General features: G+C 43.6%; 1 protein-coding gene across 2 annotated transcripts in view; it reads right to left on the bottom strand.

Annotated features, from left to right (window-relative positions):
- The window catches only part of LOC111873710 (runt-related transcription factor 3), a 641,992-nt gene that overhangs the window by 31,670 nt on the left and 592,489 nt on the right, over nt 1–17,833 (bottom strand). Inside the window, exon 6 of one of the 2 annotated variants that reach the window (XM_033755183.1) lies at nt 6,791–6,952. In XM_033755183.1, the coding sequence (XP_033611074.1) occupies nt 6,791–6,952 (162 nt within the window). The remainder of the gene's footprint in view (nt 1–6,790; nt 6,953–17,833) is intronic. The other variant, XM_033755182.1, reaches the window with a different exon arrangement.

The following is a 17,833-nucleotide window of genomic DNA, read 5'->3' as shown; positions in this document are numbered from 1 at the left end:
CGACCCAGACCGGTTAGCTTGAACCTTGCTGACGGCGGAAGGGTCAGACGTACAGACTCTAAAATAGAAAAGAATTTAATTCTGGACCTATTGTACGTATTTTGGGGTGTTTTATCCCTTAGTTACGCGAACAGTCTCTAATAACGACGAAATTAGGTTTGTGTGAACTATTTCATGATGAAACTGGAGGAAAACAAATTCTGGTATGGCTTCTGGCTATGGAGTCAACGGTTAATACACGCTCTCCAGCTTTCAAATGCAATGGCTCCGTGAAATCAGTTCCTTCTTAAGAAACTAGTATCCAATCAGCTGGCTGAGAAAAGTTATGTCCTCTGAGATATAATACTGCATAATTATTTGAAAGTCAGTGGACGTTTCGGAATAACATATCGCCTCAACTTCAGTGTCCAAAAATAAGCCACACAAGAAACCAGAGTGAACGCAGGTGGTAGAGCCCTCCGAAACGCCAGTTGACTTTCAACTGATTTCACAGCGTTATACCCTAGAAGACAGAAAACTTCGTACTCACCATTATGAAAACCGCAAATCCTGTACAGCTGGTTAAGAGATTACCTGCCTTATATATGTAGAACCAGAATGTTAATTTCCATGTCCACAAAAGCACTCCAGCTGATACTACGGTGATGCAATCCGTACCCTCAAACACCGAACTTCTCTAAGACCAGTAGATTCTAAAGGATTCTGACAATAGTGGATAACACACAGTGTTCAGACTATACCCACAGATGGCGCTAGTGTTAGATACTACATGTCTTCAAGAATATTGTCCCAATTTCTTTGCATTGCTTCTCATACATTTGGTTTCGTTGGCTAGGTTTGTAGCACAAATTTCTACGTCCTTTTCTATTCTAGTTCCACGCATGAGCGTGCTCTATCACAATTTTTATTGTATATATTTGTTATCTCCCGACAAATTAGGCTGGCCTCGGGTGGTTAAATAGCTATGTAAATCTGACAAGGGTTGTCCAGTGATTGTGATTGTCTCTTTCTAAGGGGCCCAACTGAGTATGTGTCTTTCCCCCATACCTAAGTACAGAAACAGATCCAGTTTCCGATACGTCGTATTTTCTATTATCTAGAATACCGGAAGATGGAAAAGGTCCAAAATCCAGTAATTCTCTAAGACAAATTTCCCTTCCACCTAAGTCAATATGAAACATATATAATATACACATATGTGTCTTCTAAATTGCTTTCCTATCGACACTGTTAGTATCGAGACTATAGAGAGTCGATGTGTGTGTGTGTATCTGTGCGTGCGCGCGTGTGCGAAACAACAGTTTTGTCAATTTAGACCAGCTCGCATCTGTACGGAACACCTATTAAAATCGACCTATCTGTCCGCCTCTTCTCTTAAAAGACCTCGGGAATTGTTGTAGATATATTCATGATATTCGATATTAGAAAGTTTCGGTGGCCACACAAGTTCTGCACGGCGTCACATCCCAGAAGAAAACATTCCTCATAGTCACAGCTGTAAAAACCACAGATCTAAAATAATTAAAATCTGTCCGCCTATTTCAGTTTCGACTAAAATGGGGCAACAGATGCGGACAATTAAAGCGTTTCTGCCTCCATACATTAACCCGAGCCGAAATCTCTAAGTATTTATCGCAGCGAAAAGAAATCTCGAAACAGAAACTGGAGAGAGGATAGAATCAGACATCTTTTCCTCGCTACGTACGAGTATTTTCAGTAAGTCTTATGTTGTTCGAAATAAATTAAGAGCCAAAATTGTTACGCTACGCTTTCATTTCGTAAAAAGTGTGCTCTTCGGTGTTGTGATGCCGTGAATTTTGGGTAGTGACCGACGTTTCGGGGTAACATATCTCCATATTCATGAAAGAAATAGAAAGTCAAAAAAGAAACCAATAGAAGCAGGCAAAAATCTGAGCTCAAATATAAATAATTTTCAGCGCGTACCAAGATAAATACGTAACAAGCAACTAAGTGACGTCACATCCAATAGGATCGAACTCGTGGTACTCACTGCTGTAGTACACGTAAACACATATCTCAATAACTGTTGGAAGTTGCCATCTAGCGTACTGAAGTGTAATTACTAACATCAACTGATAGTCACAGGAGACGAATCTGTCATTAAAGTGCTGAACGGAAGTAAGTATTTGGTAGTGGTTAGTCGCTGGCTTCCCACTGCGGCGGCCCGGGTTCGATCCCGGGTCTGGTCAAGTGGGATTTGTGGTGGACAAAGTGGCGCTGGGGTGGGTTTTCTCCGAGTATTTCGGTTTCCCCTGCCAATCTTCATTCCACCAAATCTTTCATCATCATAATCATCCGGGGCAGGCTACAATAGGCCAATCAGGGGCCGCCGTGCCGAGTAGAACCAGTTGGACTCCACCCGCCACTAAGCGAAATAGAAAAAAAAAAAGTATTTGGGACAGGCCACTCCCCCGTACTTTACATTTCACCATACATTATCATCATTTCAGACGATGATACGATGATATGCAACTTTTAAATCTGATTTCAGGTTCTCACAGTCGTAACCATGAATAACACTATATTCTGTGATGTGACCCCGTGCGATATGGCAGAAGTTTACGGATATTTCGAAGGGATATACTGCCTCCACCTTCAGACAAGGAGTTAAATTTGTTTGTTTCTTGCTGACGTCTTGCATCTTCGAAAGTCAGGTTAGAAGCGGTAAGTTCCCAAGTTCCATCGTAAAGTCTGTAGACTACCAGACGATATGGAGTCACATCTCAGAAGACATTACTATTAGGCCGCTAACCAATCTGCATTTCAGCAAATGACCCACGAGGATAGACGCTGAAAGACGCTGAAGATGGGCTGCCGCTTTCGTAACAGAATCTGCGTGCTGTTTCAATGCACTTGGTTTATTAGTTCTCAAGTTGCTGAGTGGCAGTCGTCGACCTGATAGGCCCGGCACCTCAGACTGTGTTAGCGGATGCCACTCGAGTCTCCCGCTGCCTGGATGGCCCTCCAAGGCGCCTTCATTACTATCGCCCTCGGCGCTACATTGCCCGGGGCAAATACTGTGGAACGACGCCTAATTGCAGAAGGCGCCCATAGGGCAATGCTAACGACGTTCAACAAGTCATGGGAACTTTCTTCAAAGCATCTCTGATTATCCCCTTCCATCTTTACCTATACATCTGCTTAACTGACTGAGAAACCGAGTAACTTCGTAACGAAGTGGCCAATTGTAGGAGGATAGTGTATCGTCCGTTAAGAATTGAACAGAAAATCTCATAATTCGGTATATAACCTATCGTACTAATAATTTATATCATTTTCCTCCGTATTTGTTTCCATATGTTGTTGACAGACGAGTCGAGGCCGACTTTTAATGCCATCTCACATGAATAACACTCACAAATAATAAACTATCTCATTTATATAGTACACTACACTTCGTATAACCACATCAAAATATTTTCAATATTCGCAGAATAGACATGACACACTGAAACAAGCTTTTACTCATTGAATACTATATAACTGATGTTACTGAAACGTGTTAACGATAAAAAGTGGTTTCTATGGTAACCCGAAATTTTATAATCTTCAAGGAAAGCATCCTGTCATGTTATTCTATAAAATTATATTAAAATTATTTCTGTCTCAACATAATAACCATCAAAAATTCATTCACACTTCACAATGATGGCTGTAGTGTTGAGATAGGAAAAACTGTAAATGTAATTTTATATAATAACACATAAGGAGGTGGATTTTTCAATTCGCCTAATCCTTCCAGCTGCACTATGGCCCTGGGGTCAACGCAACCTCTAACAGAAATAAGCACCAGGAATCTTGCCGGGGGGTAAAGGGTGGCCGGCGCTTAAGGCTGACAAACTTATCGCCATTTGTGAGCCAATTGTCTAGAGAAAATGTGGGAGTCTCGACGTCTCACAACCCTATGGGCCTTCATAGCCTGTTACAGGGATAGCTCAACACAACAGGATGTATTCCTTGAAAATTATACATGTTAGTCGCGCAACTGATATATACAAGTTAAGCAGTAAACTCTTATGGCCGCGCCATAGCTCAAGCGGTTAGTCGCTGGCTTCCCACCGCGGCGGCCCGGCTTCGATCCCGGGTCTGGTCAAGTGGGATTTGGGGTGGACAAAGTGGCGCTTGGGCAGGTTTTCTCTGAGTTCTTCGGTTTCCCCAGCCAAACTTCATTCCACCAATTGCTCCACAATCACCCTCACCTATCATCTGTGGCTGGTACAAAAGGGCAGAAGTGGCCGCAGCTGAAAATGGATGCAGGTCTGGCTCCCGAACCGGTCTGAACGCTATGGAGAGCAAACAAATTTCTTGTACTTGTCGGGAATAGAATTCAGGCTGTCCAGCCCGTCGCTCTACCGACTGAGCAATTCCGAGTCCTTATGTATCAGTGGAACTTGACGAAACCATTCGAGTTTACCCAGAGTCATCCACAAGAAACGTTAGAGAAATACGAGGATGTCGGTCCGGAAGTTGGTAATAAGCTGTGGTGATTGAGTTAGGAAGAAAGGACTTGCCACTGGTCTCTTGGAACCAGGTCACTTCACCATTATGTACTTCATTTCCAGGAAAAAAGGACATAGGGCTATGCACTGCTAGCACAGGGGTTGGCTAAGGGCTGCAGGATTGGAGTCCCTACGGGCAGGATATTCTTCTCTTCGCCGGTGTCTAGATCCGTTCTGGGTCCCACCTAACCTCCTGTTCAGTAGATACAGGGTGATCTGTTTAAGGTGGTAAAGTGATAAGTGTGTGGACTAGCTACGGGCTGAACGACCGAGAGGTCGGAGTTCGAGTCCCGGTAGGGTCAAGTTCATTTACTTCTCCATGTTGTTCACACCGGCTCTGGGTTCCACCCAACCTCCTATACAATGGGTACCGGGGGCTCTTTCCCGGGAGTAAAGCGGCCGGGTCGTGAAGCTGACCGCTCACCTCCAGCTAGTGTCGAGGTCAAGAAAATGTGGATCTCTACTTCCAATTAAACATACGCCTTTATGGCGTAGCACAGGGACATTACTTTTACCTTACATTGCGACGGTACAAATTAAAGTGAAACAGATATAGGCATCAAGATTCCGATCTTCTGTGTTGTTACACCGTATAGTCTTGTAGGTGGGTAGTAATATTTCGGAGGAAAATGCAGTCTCTATCTTCAGGATAGATGTTATTCAGATGAAAATTATGCTAGGGCATAAGGGCAGAATAGTACTGAATGCGGTAACTTCGACTGTGAATATGAAGACTACAAGTTTCTCCAGAAAGTTTGTATCAAACTACAAGAAAACACGATGTCACAAGCAAAACTACAATAATTTGAACACTCACCGCAGTCTTGCAGTAGCTCAAACTAGTCATAAAATAAAAATTTTTGTTTTCTTGCGCGCGTCACGTGTAGTGTGGTCGGCTGTTACATCTCAGGAAAGTGTAATCCTTATTGCCCCCACCGTCAGGAGCCCTAAACTTAGATAACATAAGAAGCACCTAGAGACATTTCGATATTAATAATCTAACTCCACGGGTACCACTGCTAGTAGAGGGGCCGAACTCGCTGGCTGAACGGGGATGATAGCGAGCACCAGTACCGGAAGGTTATGGCGACTGGTAGAATATCAAAGGGGGACGTACAATAGATCAACAACTGGTCGCGGTGCATGGGGAAACCCACCCCCTCCAATAATGAATGAATCTAACTCCACGGAATTAGGAACGTCTTGACGGAAATAATCGTTCAGCTGACGAAGGAACTCCCCACACTGTACGGAACCTCATGTTTCATTACTGTTTTCACAAAATCCCACAATTTTTTTTCCTGTCCTCACTCATATAAGTGAGCCGGGATAGCGCAGTCGGTATAGCGGCTTGCTACTGGCTGGACAACCAAGGCGTCGGAGTTCGAGTCCCGGTAGGATTAAGAATTTTCTGTTCTGCACGTCGTCCAGACAGGCTCTGGGGTCCATCCAGCCTCCTATTCAATGAGTACCAGAGGCTCTTTCCCCGGGGGTAAAGCTGCCGGGGCGTGAAACTGACCACTCACCTCCAGCTAGTGCCGAGGTCAAGAAAATTTGGGTCTATATATTCACTCCCCATACTCCTTCATGGTATAGTGCTTAATTAGTTAAGCACAGGGACAACTTTGCCTTCTTTATCTCAGTCATATGATAGCTGACCATATCCTCATACACAATTTGTTTTAAATCGATTTTAATATTATCCTCCCATCTATGCTTCAGTAATTAATTTATTGCTTCTCGTTAGGTTTCCCCCATTGCATCTCAAATTCCCCTTATCTCATACTCCTTGAATTTGTAGCTATAATCATAAGTATTATTCGGTAAAGAAATACAAGTTACGATGCTCCTTCTTGTTGAACAGAAGCTTCGATTCTGAAGTTCCCTTTCATATTTCTCGCAGGACACTAATCCCTCGGCTATAGACTTTTGTTCACAAACCTCGTGTTGATACACACTGCAACTAACCATTGTAATACTCTCCGTTCTTTAGACATCCGAGGGCCGTGACATAACTCAGGCGGTTAGTCGTCGGCTTCCAACTGCGGCGGCCAGCATTTGTAATGGACAGAGTTTACTGTGACAGGTTCCTTCAGAGTACTTCTGTTTCCCCTGCCAATTCTCATTCCACCAAATGCTCCATACTCATCTACCATCCGGGGCTGGTACAACAGGCCAATCAGTGCCCGACGTAATTAAAATTAAAAATTGAAATTAAGAAAGAACAAGAGTTTTGAGAGTTATGTACGGATATATCCGTCAGTACTTACTCTGGCAGTTGGACATGGCAGGCATCCTGAAGCCGAGTGACCCTGATAGCGGATCTGTTCTCTGCAGGGGGTCCAGCGGGCTGCCGAAGTGTCCCGAAAGGAAGGGGCGCTGCCCAAAGGCGAAAGCGTGGAATTGCTGCTGCTGTCCTAGGAGAGACAGCACTACACATCAGACTGAAACCTGCCCATAGGTACACCGGCACAGTATAGTGGCATACTTCAGAGATCATAATGCAACGTGTAACATATGAGAATGACCTCAGTGGATCACATTTCAACACTTAACACATAAGGATGATCTCAGTAGGACACCATATTCCAACATGTAATACACAAGACTGATCTCAGTAGGAGATCATGTTTCAATAATAATACATAAAACTGGTCTCAGTACGAATAAATAATACATAAAACTGGTCTCAGTAGATCATGTTTCAATAATAATACATAAAATTGGTCTCAGTACGAGATCATGTTTCAATACAGGATACACAAGACTGATCTCAAACACTGATCTCAGTAGGAAATCATGTTTCAATACAGGATACACAAGACTGATCTCAGTAGGAGATCACGTTTCAATACAGGATACACAAGACTGATCTCAGTAGGAGATCATGTTTCAATAAATAATACATAAAACTGGTCTAAGTACGAGATCATGTTTCAATAAACGATACATAAGACTGATCTCAGTAGGAGCTCATGTTTCAATAAATAACATATAAGACTGATCTCAAAAGAAGATCATGTTTCACTAAATGATACATAAGACTGGTCTCAGTACGAGTTCATTTTTCAATACATGATATATGAATGATCTCAGCATGAAAACATATTCCATTACGCAATAAATAAGAATTATTTCATGAGAAAATTATATCCCACCACACAACATATCAGAATGCTCTAAGTAGATCATTTTCATCATGTAATACATAAGACTGACCTGCCACACGCCTACTTCCACTAGTTCATTAGCAATCACCATGGAACATGACGATAAATGGGATCTGATTCAGCCATCGTGGTATGCTTTTATATTCTGCATGGTCTCATTATTAATTATTGTAGGAAATTTAAAAGTACGGGCACTTGGTTGTATAAAATCTTATAAGGTTCATGCCAAATTTCTTCAGATCTGGTTAATTAGTTCAACATTTATAGGACACACATATAAAAGCAAGGTGATCTCATAAGTTTACAAGGGGAAAACAGTGCACTAATGTAAAAATAAACATATATGATATTAATAACATTAATCTTGGCAGTAGATTCGGTGGTATTCTTGTTTTCTTGTCGGTGTATACGTGGCTTAGGCCGACCATTCAGTCAGACATCTCAGTGAAAGATGCGGTGTGTGTGCAGGGAAGTAAAACGCCTTGGGGTTCTGGTCTGTGTGAAGCTTGGGTTACCTCAAGACACGTCGCGGACAAGACATGCAAGGTGATAGATTACCTCGTCTCAGGGTCAGCAGAACCCTATATACCAAAGTGGACTAGGCGCCAGTTAATTAGGAGCCTCCAATACAAACCTCTGTTCTCTGTTCTGGTTGGTTTTGTGGCACTCCGTGAGGTTCGAAATTTAGAAAAATTTATTTCAGAACTGGAATGATTAATTTTATTATTAGTATATTCAGTGATAATTCAATAACTACAAATAACATACATAGTGTGAAGAGCTTCAAAGCTTGTATTTATTTGTAAACTAAAAAATATTAAATTTATTTTAGAAACCGTCGACAAATTTTTAATGATGACTGATGTTTTTATTGAGAAAGACTCAATGTATCGAATTCACAGGTCATGATCACGTGGTACAAAACTATAAACTTTATTATTGAATTGTCATATTATCTGTTTTAGGTGTCTTATTGAAATATGGATCAAATTTTCCGTAGGTTTATATTTACATGCTTCAGTATCTATGATATGTGGCATAAATATTTCTAAATAAAAATAATATGATAAAAAGTTAAATTCATACGTTGTTTGATAATACAAAATAAAATGCATATATATAATCTGACTCAGGATAGGGACCAGTGGAGGGCTCTTGTGAACAGGGTAATGAACATTATTTTCTATAAAATGCTGGAAAGTTCTTGAGTAGCTGCACAATTGGCGCCTTCTCAATAAGGGCTCAGCTCCATGAATTTAGTTACATATATTTTGCTATCATATGTATGCGGGAACTTCATCCCCTTTATTTTGTTTCGACAGACTACGAATATTTAATATTGTAACGGATTTGATCGCCGGTCACGATAGCCGAGCGGTCTAAGGCGTGCACTGTCTTCGCTCGCTCGGAAGCCGGGATCGTGGGTTCGAATCCACTCAGGGCATGGATGTTTGTGTGTGTTTTTCTGTGTTTGTCTAGAGGTAGAGGCCTTGCGAAGAGCTGATCACTCGCCCAAGGAGTCCTACCGCATGTGTAAGATCTAGTAAACCGAGGTGAAACGGAGAGTTTCATGGAGGTAGGCCTAGGCCCAAATTGGGGCTGTAGCACCACAGAAGAGAAAAACGGATTTGATCAACGCGTTGTCAGGCAACAGCTCTGTAAACACGGTCCAACAAGTAACAATAGAGGAAGCTGTGTTTTCCGTGTCTGCGGTGACGTCACACAACAGTGGAGAGAGACCACGTGACTGACGTGTTTTCTGTGGATCCGACCGACGCGCCAAAAGACTAGCTAAATAGCGATCACATGATATATGTTTAATGTAGGTCCATGTCCATTCCGCGGCTATATAAGAGAGTGACAGAATTCGTTCAAGGCAGTTACAAGTTACGAGTCAGTCGTAAGCTTGAGGAGTTTATGATAGTTTTCAGTTGAGTTCCGAAGTTCCAGAGTGACTGAACAACAAATGACAAGGAGACTTCATAGTCATTTTAAGTGCTAGTTTCTGTGTTGAGATCTGTTGCCAGGAGACGACTAATGGAAACTGAGAACTCCAGTGCGTGTTCAACGGTGAACTGTAAAGTGAGTAAAACAGCGATAGCGCTGTATTAATTATAATTAAGAGAGATTGTAAACGAAGTGCTAATAAATCCAATCATTCATCAGATCTAGAATATTTTCTTAAGGGACCAAAAGTAACATGGAATATGCGATCTCCGGGGCGAGATCTGAAAAGAGGAACTGCAAAGGACGAAGCATGGTTTCTATCACTCAACAGTGAAGTTAGGTTAACTCAAGGAGGACTGAAGAGGAGAGACATGTAGCACGCATGACAAAACAGAAAATAAACACAAAATTATGGTCAAGACACCTGGAAGAAGATCACACGGGAGAAGCCGACGTACATGGAAGGAGTATATTAACATACATGACAAATATGGAAAGTGCAAGAATTTGGACTGAATTTAAGTGGATGAGAATAGAAAAGAGTGGAGTGGTTTTGTGGATACGGTAATAAACCTTAGCTTTCCAAAAAGGGAATAATTTATCTACTACCTTTCAAATTACAAATTTCTCAAGAAAACTAATAAGTGTCTTTAACCCTTAAAAGCATGATGGCGATTATTATATACTGTCTCCTTTCACGTTAATAAGCAATTAATTTTGTCCAATTATTCTGCTTATGTGTTTCATACGGTTCTCGGACTAAACAGCAATTATTACCCAAAACTTCACTGACCGATTGACCTTTGTAACGGAGACGCTTCGTGTTTTCTGTGAGGGAGGAAGCAACTATTTAAGTAATAATTAGAAGTAACTTTGCTTCGAAAATCTTCCTGCTTATAATAAACGAAGGGAAGACATTACTGTTAGACCCAGTATCGAAGCTTCATGTCAATTGTACTGACAATTGAAACCAGGCGGTAGGCAGTTCCGGTTGTCTTCCTCCCTTCGTGTTTCAGAGAGTTACAGAAAATGGTAATTATGAGATACAGTCTTATACAGGAGAGTTACGTAATTATCACCATTTTTCTTGTCACTTGAAATTATCTTAAGACAAAATGGTGTGCCCTTCCCACAGTATGAGAAATTGAGGTGAACATGAGGACCTCCCAACCTTTCCCTGCCGTACAAATGCCTTCCGCCTCGCCAAATAACTGTGAGGACATATTTTAACGATGCGTCAAGTTTTTCCTCTACGCCCCCGCCCTCCAGTTGTGACATTTTTGTGAAAGTCATGAACGTGTTGTGGTGTGGGGTCACGATCCCAAGATTAGCTTGGGGAGAAACTCGCGGGTGGCAGATGTTTTGTGAGGTCCAGGAATGTCTTTTCCGGAGACGAAACTGCTGTGGGATGAGTGGGGGTGGGTCTATGGGGATGCACAATTAAAATCAGTTCCAATTTGGAATGCAACCTCAATTCGCCAAATGAAAGCACAATGGGGTTCTTCTGATGGAAAGTCTCGGGTTCGATTCCCGATGAGGTCACTATATTTTTCAATAAACCTAATCCTTCCAGCAGCACCATGGCACTGGGGTCGGCTCAACCTCTAACAGAAATGAGTACCAGGAATCTTCATATGGGGTAAAGGGCGGCCGACAACCTCACAGCCATCTGTGAGCTGATTGTCTAGCAAATGTTTGAGCCCCGACGTCTCACAATTCTATAGACCTCCACAACCTGTTACAGGATAAATTTACCTTTTTCTACCTAACCAGGATAGCCACACACAGGATCATGGATATGTACAATGAATACCTGCGCCTGCGCAACATCAGACAGTGACGACAGGTAGGGCAGTGGAGGTCCAACTCCATTCATTCCGCAACTCAGAATTAGATGCGTCGCTACTGGACCATTTAACTCTTGATACAAAGCTAGATGGATTTCAGGACCAACAAGAACGCGGTTAGGATGAGACGAATTCGTGAAAAGCGATGTATTCAGTGATGATGAGGCTCCATGTAGTATACGAGTATGCTACGTACATATTCCTCCCATCTGTCATACATGCAGCCTTCTCCCACCTCTCCACACACACACACACACACACACACACGCTGAAAATGTGGGCCTTCCCAAGCTTCCATTTATTTACTCCTTCGATTTTTTTTATTGCTAGTGGGGTGGGACTAAGTCCCTTGTACTGCGGCCACTTCTGGCCTATTGTACCAGCCCCAGATGATAGGTGAGGGTGATTGTGGAGCAATTGGTGGAATGAAGATTGGCAGGGGAAACCGAAGTACTCGGAGAAAACCTGCCCCAGCGCCACTTTGTCCACCACAAATCCCACTTGACCAGACCCGGGATCGAACCCGGGCCGCCGCGGTGGGAAGCCAGCGACTAACCGCTTGAGCTATGGCCCGGCCCTTACTCCTTCGCTTGCTCCTGTTGGTTCTTTCTGGGTTCGTACTCCCGCCTGTATACGGCCCTTTTTCTTATCTACATTCCTTTTCTCTTTTCCTTTTCATCTATCGGTCCTCTGGGCTCATATCTCGTCCTATATCTGGCAATCATTAGCGCCTCCATTCCTGTTTCGTTCATCTTACTCCTACCGGTCTTCTGGGCTTATACCCCGGACTAAGTCTGGCCTTTTTTAATTGCCTAAATTCCTGTACTGTTTTCCTTGCCTACATTGACCGCCTAGGCTCCTCTTCCGGCTTATATCCGGCCCATTTTGGGACCTTCGTTTTATTCCTTTGCAGCTTACTCCTTCAGGTTTTGTCTAGGCTCCTACCCCTGTATACGTGTATATCTGGCCCATTTTGCGGGCTCCTATCCCCGTCTATAACTGGCCCATTTCCGGGCTTCTACCCATATCTGTATCTGGCCAATTTCCAGCCTCCTACCTTTGTCTATATTAGGCCAATTTCCGGGCTCCTACCCTTTCTATATCTGGCCAGTTTCCGGGCTCCTGCTCCTGTATATCTCTGGCCAATTTTCGGTTTCCTACACCTGTCTATATTTGGCCAATTTCCTGGCTCCTATCCCCGTCTATAACTGGCCAACTTCCGGGCTCCTACCTTTCTATATATCTGGCCCATTTTCGGGCTCCTACCTCTGTCTATATCTGGCCCGTTTCCGGGTTCCTATCCTCACCTATATCCGAAGCACGTTTCATATAATCGGCTCTCTCTGCTTGCTACTTGTTTGTTGCTTACTTGGCTTACGCTTTTTAACCCTGTAATGGAGACAATGCGTTCCTCCGAAACGTAGGCAAATTTCAACCATTCTCCTAGGTCTCATATACCAGAAGAGCACTCTTCGTTGTCACCGCACTGAGTGCCTCAAAACTAACGGCTTCTAACTTCCGCCCCCACAAAGAACTGAACCCTCACAATCCGGCCAAGAGGCAGTCACTCTGCTTACAAGTACGATAAACGCGGACATTCCGCCCTTCCGGCCAACCAATATGGGAATTTGATACCACGCTGCAAGAGACACAAGAAGTTGAGACATTAAGTCTGTATAGCGATGGGCTACGGGCTGGACGCCCGAGCCTTAATTTCCGGCAGGTCAAGAATTTTCTCTTCTCCACAGCTTCAAGACTAGCTGTGAGGCCCATCTAGCCGACTGTTCAAGGGGTACCGGGGTCTCTTCCTCCGGAGGTAAATTGTCTTGGGAGTGTAGCTGACCATTAATCTCCATCTACAGCCGAGGTCAAATATGGTGGAACTATACCTCCACTCCCCCATAGGTCTTCATGAAGCAAGCATAGGGACAACTTTACCTCTTTTACCTTACTGATTATTATATTATATTTTCTATGAAGTAGCATTTCCTAATATGCTGGCTGTTAAAACGAGGCATTATTTATTTTCTATCAATTCATTGAACCTACCACGTCCCCTCCCCTCCTCACAAGCAGACGCGTCCATGAGTGCCAGTCACTTACTCTACGTAATATAATGAAGCGGAGGGAGTCAGGATGAGAAGGCGAGCGTGCAGCCAGCTGCCGCTTCTTCCTCCTGAAGGTTCCTACTCTGTGGGTCGCGACAACTTGGTAACAGAGGCATGTCAAGAAGACTGGAACAGAATAAGTGGAAGAGTAGAAGGAACACGTATACAGGTAACAAACCGACGAAAGGAACTAAGAAATCCGGAGAAGAGAAGACAATAACTAATAGGAGGAAGAAAAGTAGAAATAAAATAAAATAAATTTAAAAATAGCGTGAAAATATGCAGGGAAACTTGAGAGCGGGGTTCAGTAGAACGAATTTCAAACGCTTCCGAATCCTACTGAAGTACAGTGTTGCGTTAAAGGAACGGAACAAGTCTCATTTCAGCACAGTTGCAAGTAAATGAATACCTTCTTCTTCGTCTTCTTCTCAGTAATCTTGGTGAAAAGAAAACTGAATCATCTGTTTTCATGTAAATTGGTCTATTACAACAGAAAAATCTTTGACAGCAGGATATATTGTGCGTGTGTGTGCACGCGTGCGCTTGTGTGTGTGTGTGTGTGTGTGTGTGTGGGCGCGAGCCTATATATATATATATATACTGTCACGATTTAGGGGCGTGACTACAGACGCGGTATGGATTGCTAGATGGATTTATTGGCCACTCGGAAGTACAAGTAATTACATCGCCACTGCTAATCTCTACAATTCACAGATCACCACAAAACCCGCCAAGCCTTTTCCCAGTCTTCTGTGTCTTCAGCAGCCTTTCCCTAGCGACAGCTTCTAACTGTAGACAATAATTGACCACCTCTGTGATCTAGTGGTCAGAGTTCCTGGCTACAGATCCAGATTTTCTGACAAATAGTGGGTCTCGAACGGGGTTCACTTAGTCTCGTGAGGATAACTGAGGGGCTGTTTCAAGGAAATAGCGGCTCCGGTCAAGAAAACCCGAGATTAACGGCCGTGGGGTCTCATTACGCTGACCACTCGACACCCTCTATTCGCTAAAGTTGGCATTATTTTTTTATTGCTAGTGGGGTAGGACTAAGTCCCTTGTACTGCGGCCACTTCTGGCCTATTGTACCAGCCCCAGATGATAGGTGAGGGTGATTGTGGAGCAATTGGTGGAATGAAGATTGGCAGGGGAAATCGAAGTACTCGGAGAAAACCTGCCCCAGCACCACTTTGTCCACCACAAATCCCACTTGACCAGACCCTGGATCGAACCCGGGCCGCCGAGGTGGGAAGCCAGCAACCAACCGCTTGAGTTACGACGTGGCCCAATGTTGGCACTAACTTCGCCGGCAAGCGGCGGTCGCTTGGTCGGTAGAGTTCGCTTGCGGACTACAGGCCTCAGAGTTTTGTTCGTTTTTACACACACACAGATTAAACCGGTTTAAAGAAAAGTTCATTTCATTATTATCTAAAGGAAGAGAACTCCGAATTCATGGGTAACTTCCAGATGCCCCTGTTGGTTTTTAGATATACAAATGCGGAAACGTACACATAGCAAAAAAACTCCCGGTAGGGGGAGGTTTTTCTCCATTCCATGGAGTCCAGAGAGGCTCTGTGGCCCACCCAGCCTCCTGACCAGTGGGTACCGGGGGCTCTTTCTTGCATGTATAGTGGCCGGGGTGTGAAGCTGACCATTCACCACCAGATAGTGCACAAGTTAAGAATGATGGAACTGTACCTCCACTCCCCCACACGTTTTAATGGCGTGATGTTTAATTAATTCAGCACAGGGACAACTTTACCTTTTTCAAAAAGCATCACTTTGATTTCACTACCTAAAAATTCGTAGGACTTACGGAAAGTGAGCACTGGGCATAAATGCGCGCTTCAGTTTTCTCTAAGTCTCATAATCAAAATGGCTTCCGCTTCGATAAACATTTCAACATTTACGCTCGAGATGAAGTCAGAAGCACACATAGCTATTCAGGTAGGGTAACAGCTAATTCGTCTCATTTCAATTAAAATGTGATATGTCCAGACAATTTTTAGTAGAATTCCACAATTTGAAATTTCATCAAAATCCGCTTATCGGTTCTCGAGTTTTTACAGATATAGAGACAGACAGACGAACGAAGCGAAATTAATAGGTGCAAATGCCTCTGAAAGAAATGTCGGAAAGAAATTAATGAAAACTGGGAAAGGAAATGAAGAAACGCATATAATTGAAAATAAAGATAAAGAAGTTGTTAAAAAGGGAGCGGTGTTACTGGGACCCGTTGCTATGGAAACCAGGCGCAACAATAAGCCCCTGTGTTGAATAATAGACTTCACGGAGCTGTATGAATTGCGGTCCACGTGCATTGATCCTATGCCAACTGTGCCGGCAGATCTCCCCAGCAAACCGACCTGGGTTATACATCAGCCGTGTTTCCTGCATCCTTCAGGAGAGCTCAGTCTGCCCTCCTACAGCTACTCCACAGACCACCCTTACGCGGCAAAACATGCGGATGGTAGCTACCAACAGGCATACACTGCATAACCAATAGTGGATAGCCGATAAGAGGAGCTTCTCTGGTCCGTCACTCACCATTAACTCCACTCCCTCATAATATATGTCTTTATAATCTATTTTAACTTTAAGAATACTATCTTCTTGGATATAATGTCGTGTAATCCGTTGAAATTCAATCGACGTTTCGCAGGAACATGTCGCAGAGCTCTGCTTGCCACATGCTTTCATGCTGGTTTCTTGCTCGGCTTATTCTTTGACCTTTAATATGGAGGTTATTTTTCCTTCCGAAACGTCAGTTGGCTTTCAACAGACTAGACGGCGTCTTTCTCACTACTGTGAGAACTTCAAATCCTACATATTGTCAAGTGTTCAAGTGTGACTGTAGAAGGTATTCTGCAGTTCATTACAGCAGGCATTGAGTCTTCTCAGTCTGCAGTGTCTTCACCAGTCGCGTCCTCGCAGGCTGTAGGCCATCTCACACCAACCTCCTACTCTTCCAACTGCCATCTCAAGACTGTCCCGTAATCAAAGTCAAAGTCAAAGTGACATTGTGACTGACGGTCAGTCAGTCAGTCAGTAAGTCTTGGTGTCGAGCCCCATCTGGGGCTCATGACCAGATATTTATTACGGCTGGACCGTTACGGTCTTGTTTATTGGGGCGCCCTCTCTGACGAGAGGACGGGTCTGTCTTTTATATATGCTGCTGGCTCTGGCCAGCGCAGTCTTCCTCGGGTCTGAGTCCCTTGGGACTCTCGACCATATTTTACTGTCTCGGTTTTCAGACTTCCCTTTTCGTCGTGCCGTACGACTCGCAGGGTCACGGTGGAGGTATTCGATCCCGCCTCCACACGGGTTGTCCCGTAGTCGCAGATGCTTCTCGTTATATAACCTCGACACGGACCGCCCAGAAAATGCAGCTGCCAACAGTTCTTCTGTTGTGGCCGCAACGTAGCAACTGTCGTTATTTACAGAGACAATATCCAGCAGTGGTTGTTGTACAGCTGCTTATTTTGTGGTCGTTGCCTAGCAACGGGTCTACATACCATAATATTCAATATTACCGTCCCATCTATTCTTAGGTCTTATAGCGGTCCCTACACTTCAAATGTTCCGAAAAATACTGTATGCGTTTCTTATCTCCCTCTTGCGTGCTACATATACCACCCATATTATTGTCCTTAATCTAGTCAAATTAATAATGTTAGATAATAGTGTAAAATTGTCCCTGTGCTCAGTTAGTTAAGCATTATGCCATGAAGATATATGGGGGAGTGGAGGTATAGCTTCACTTTTCTTGACCTCAGCAGTAGATGAAAGTGAATGGTCATCTTCAGGCTCTTGCCGCTTTACCCCCGAGGAAAGAGTCCCCGCTACCCATTGGATAGCAGGATGGGTGGGCCCCAGACCCGGTCTGGACGCTGTGAAGGAGAGAAAGAACTTACAATTCCGGGAATCCCCCTAGCCCACCGCTGTACCGATTGAGCTATCGCGATTCCTTTAGTAATGTTAGGTAAAGTGTAAACATTATTAAGCTCTTCTTCATGTAATTTTATTCAATCTTCCATTACTTAATCTGTTTTTTTTTCTTGGCACTACAGCCCCAGTGGGCCTAGGCCTACCTCCATGAACTTCTCCGTTCACTTCGGTTTTCCTAGATCTTACACATTCGGTAGGACTCCTTGGGCGAGTGATCAGCTCGTCGCAAGGCCTCTACCTGTACACAAACACAGAAAAACGCACACACACAAACTAAACATCCATGCCCTGAGTGG

Source organism: Cryptotermes secundus, unplaced genomic scaffold (assembly GCF_002891405.2).
Source record: "Cryptotermes secundus unplaced genomic scaffold, Csec_1.0 scaffold31, whole genome shotgun sequence".
NCBI classification, from domain to species: domain Eukaryota; kingdom Metazoa; phylum Arthropoda; class Insecta; order Blattodea; family Kalotermitidae; genus Cryptotermes; species Cryptotermes secundus.
Note: the sequence above shows the minus strand (reverse complement) of the source record. Positions and strands in the feature narration are given on the sequence as shown.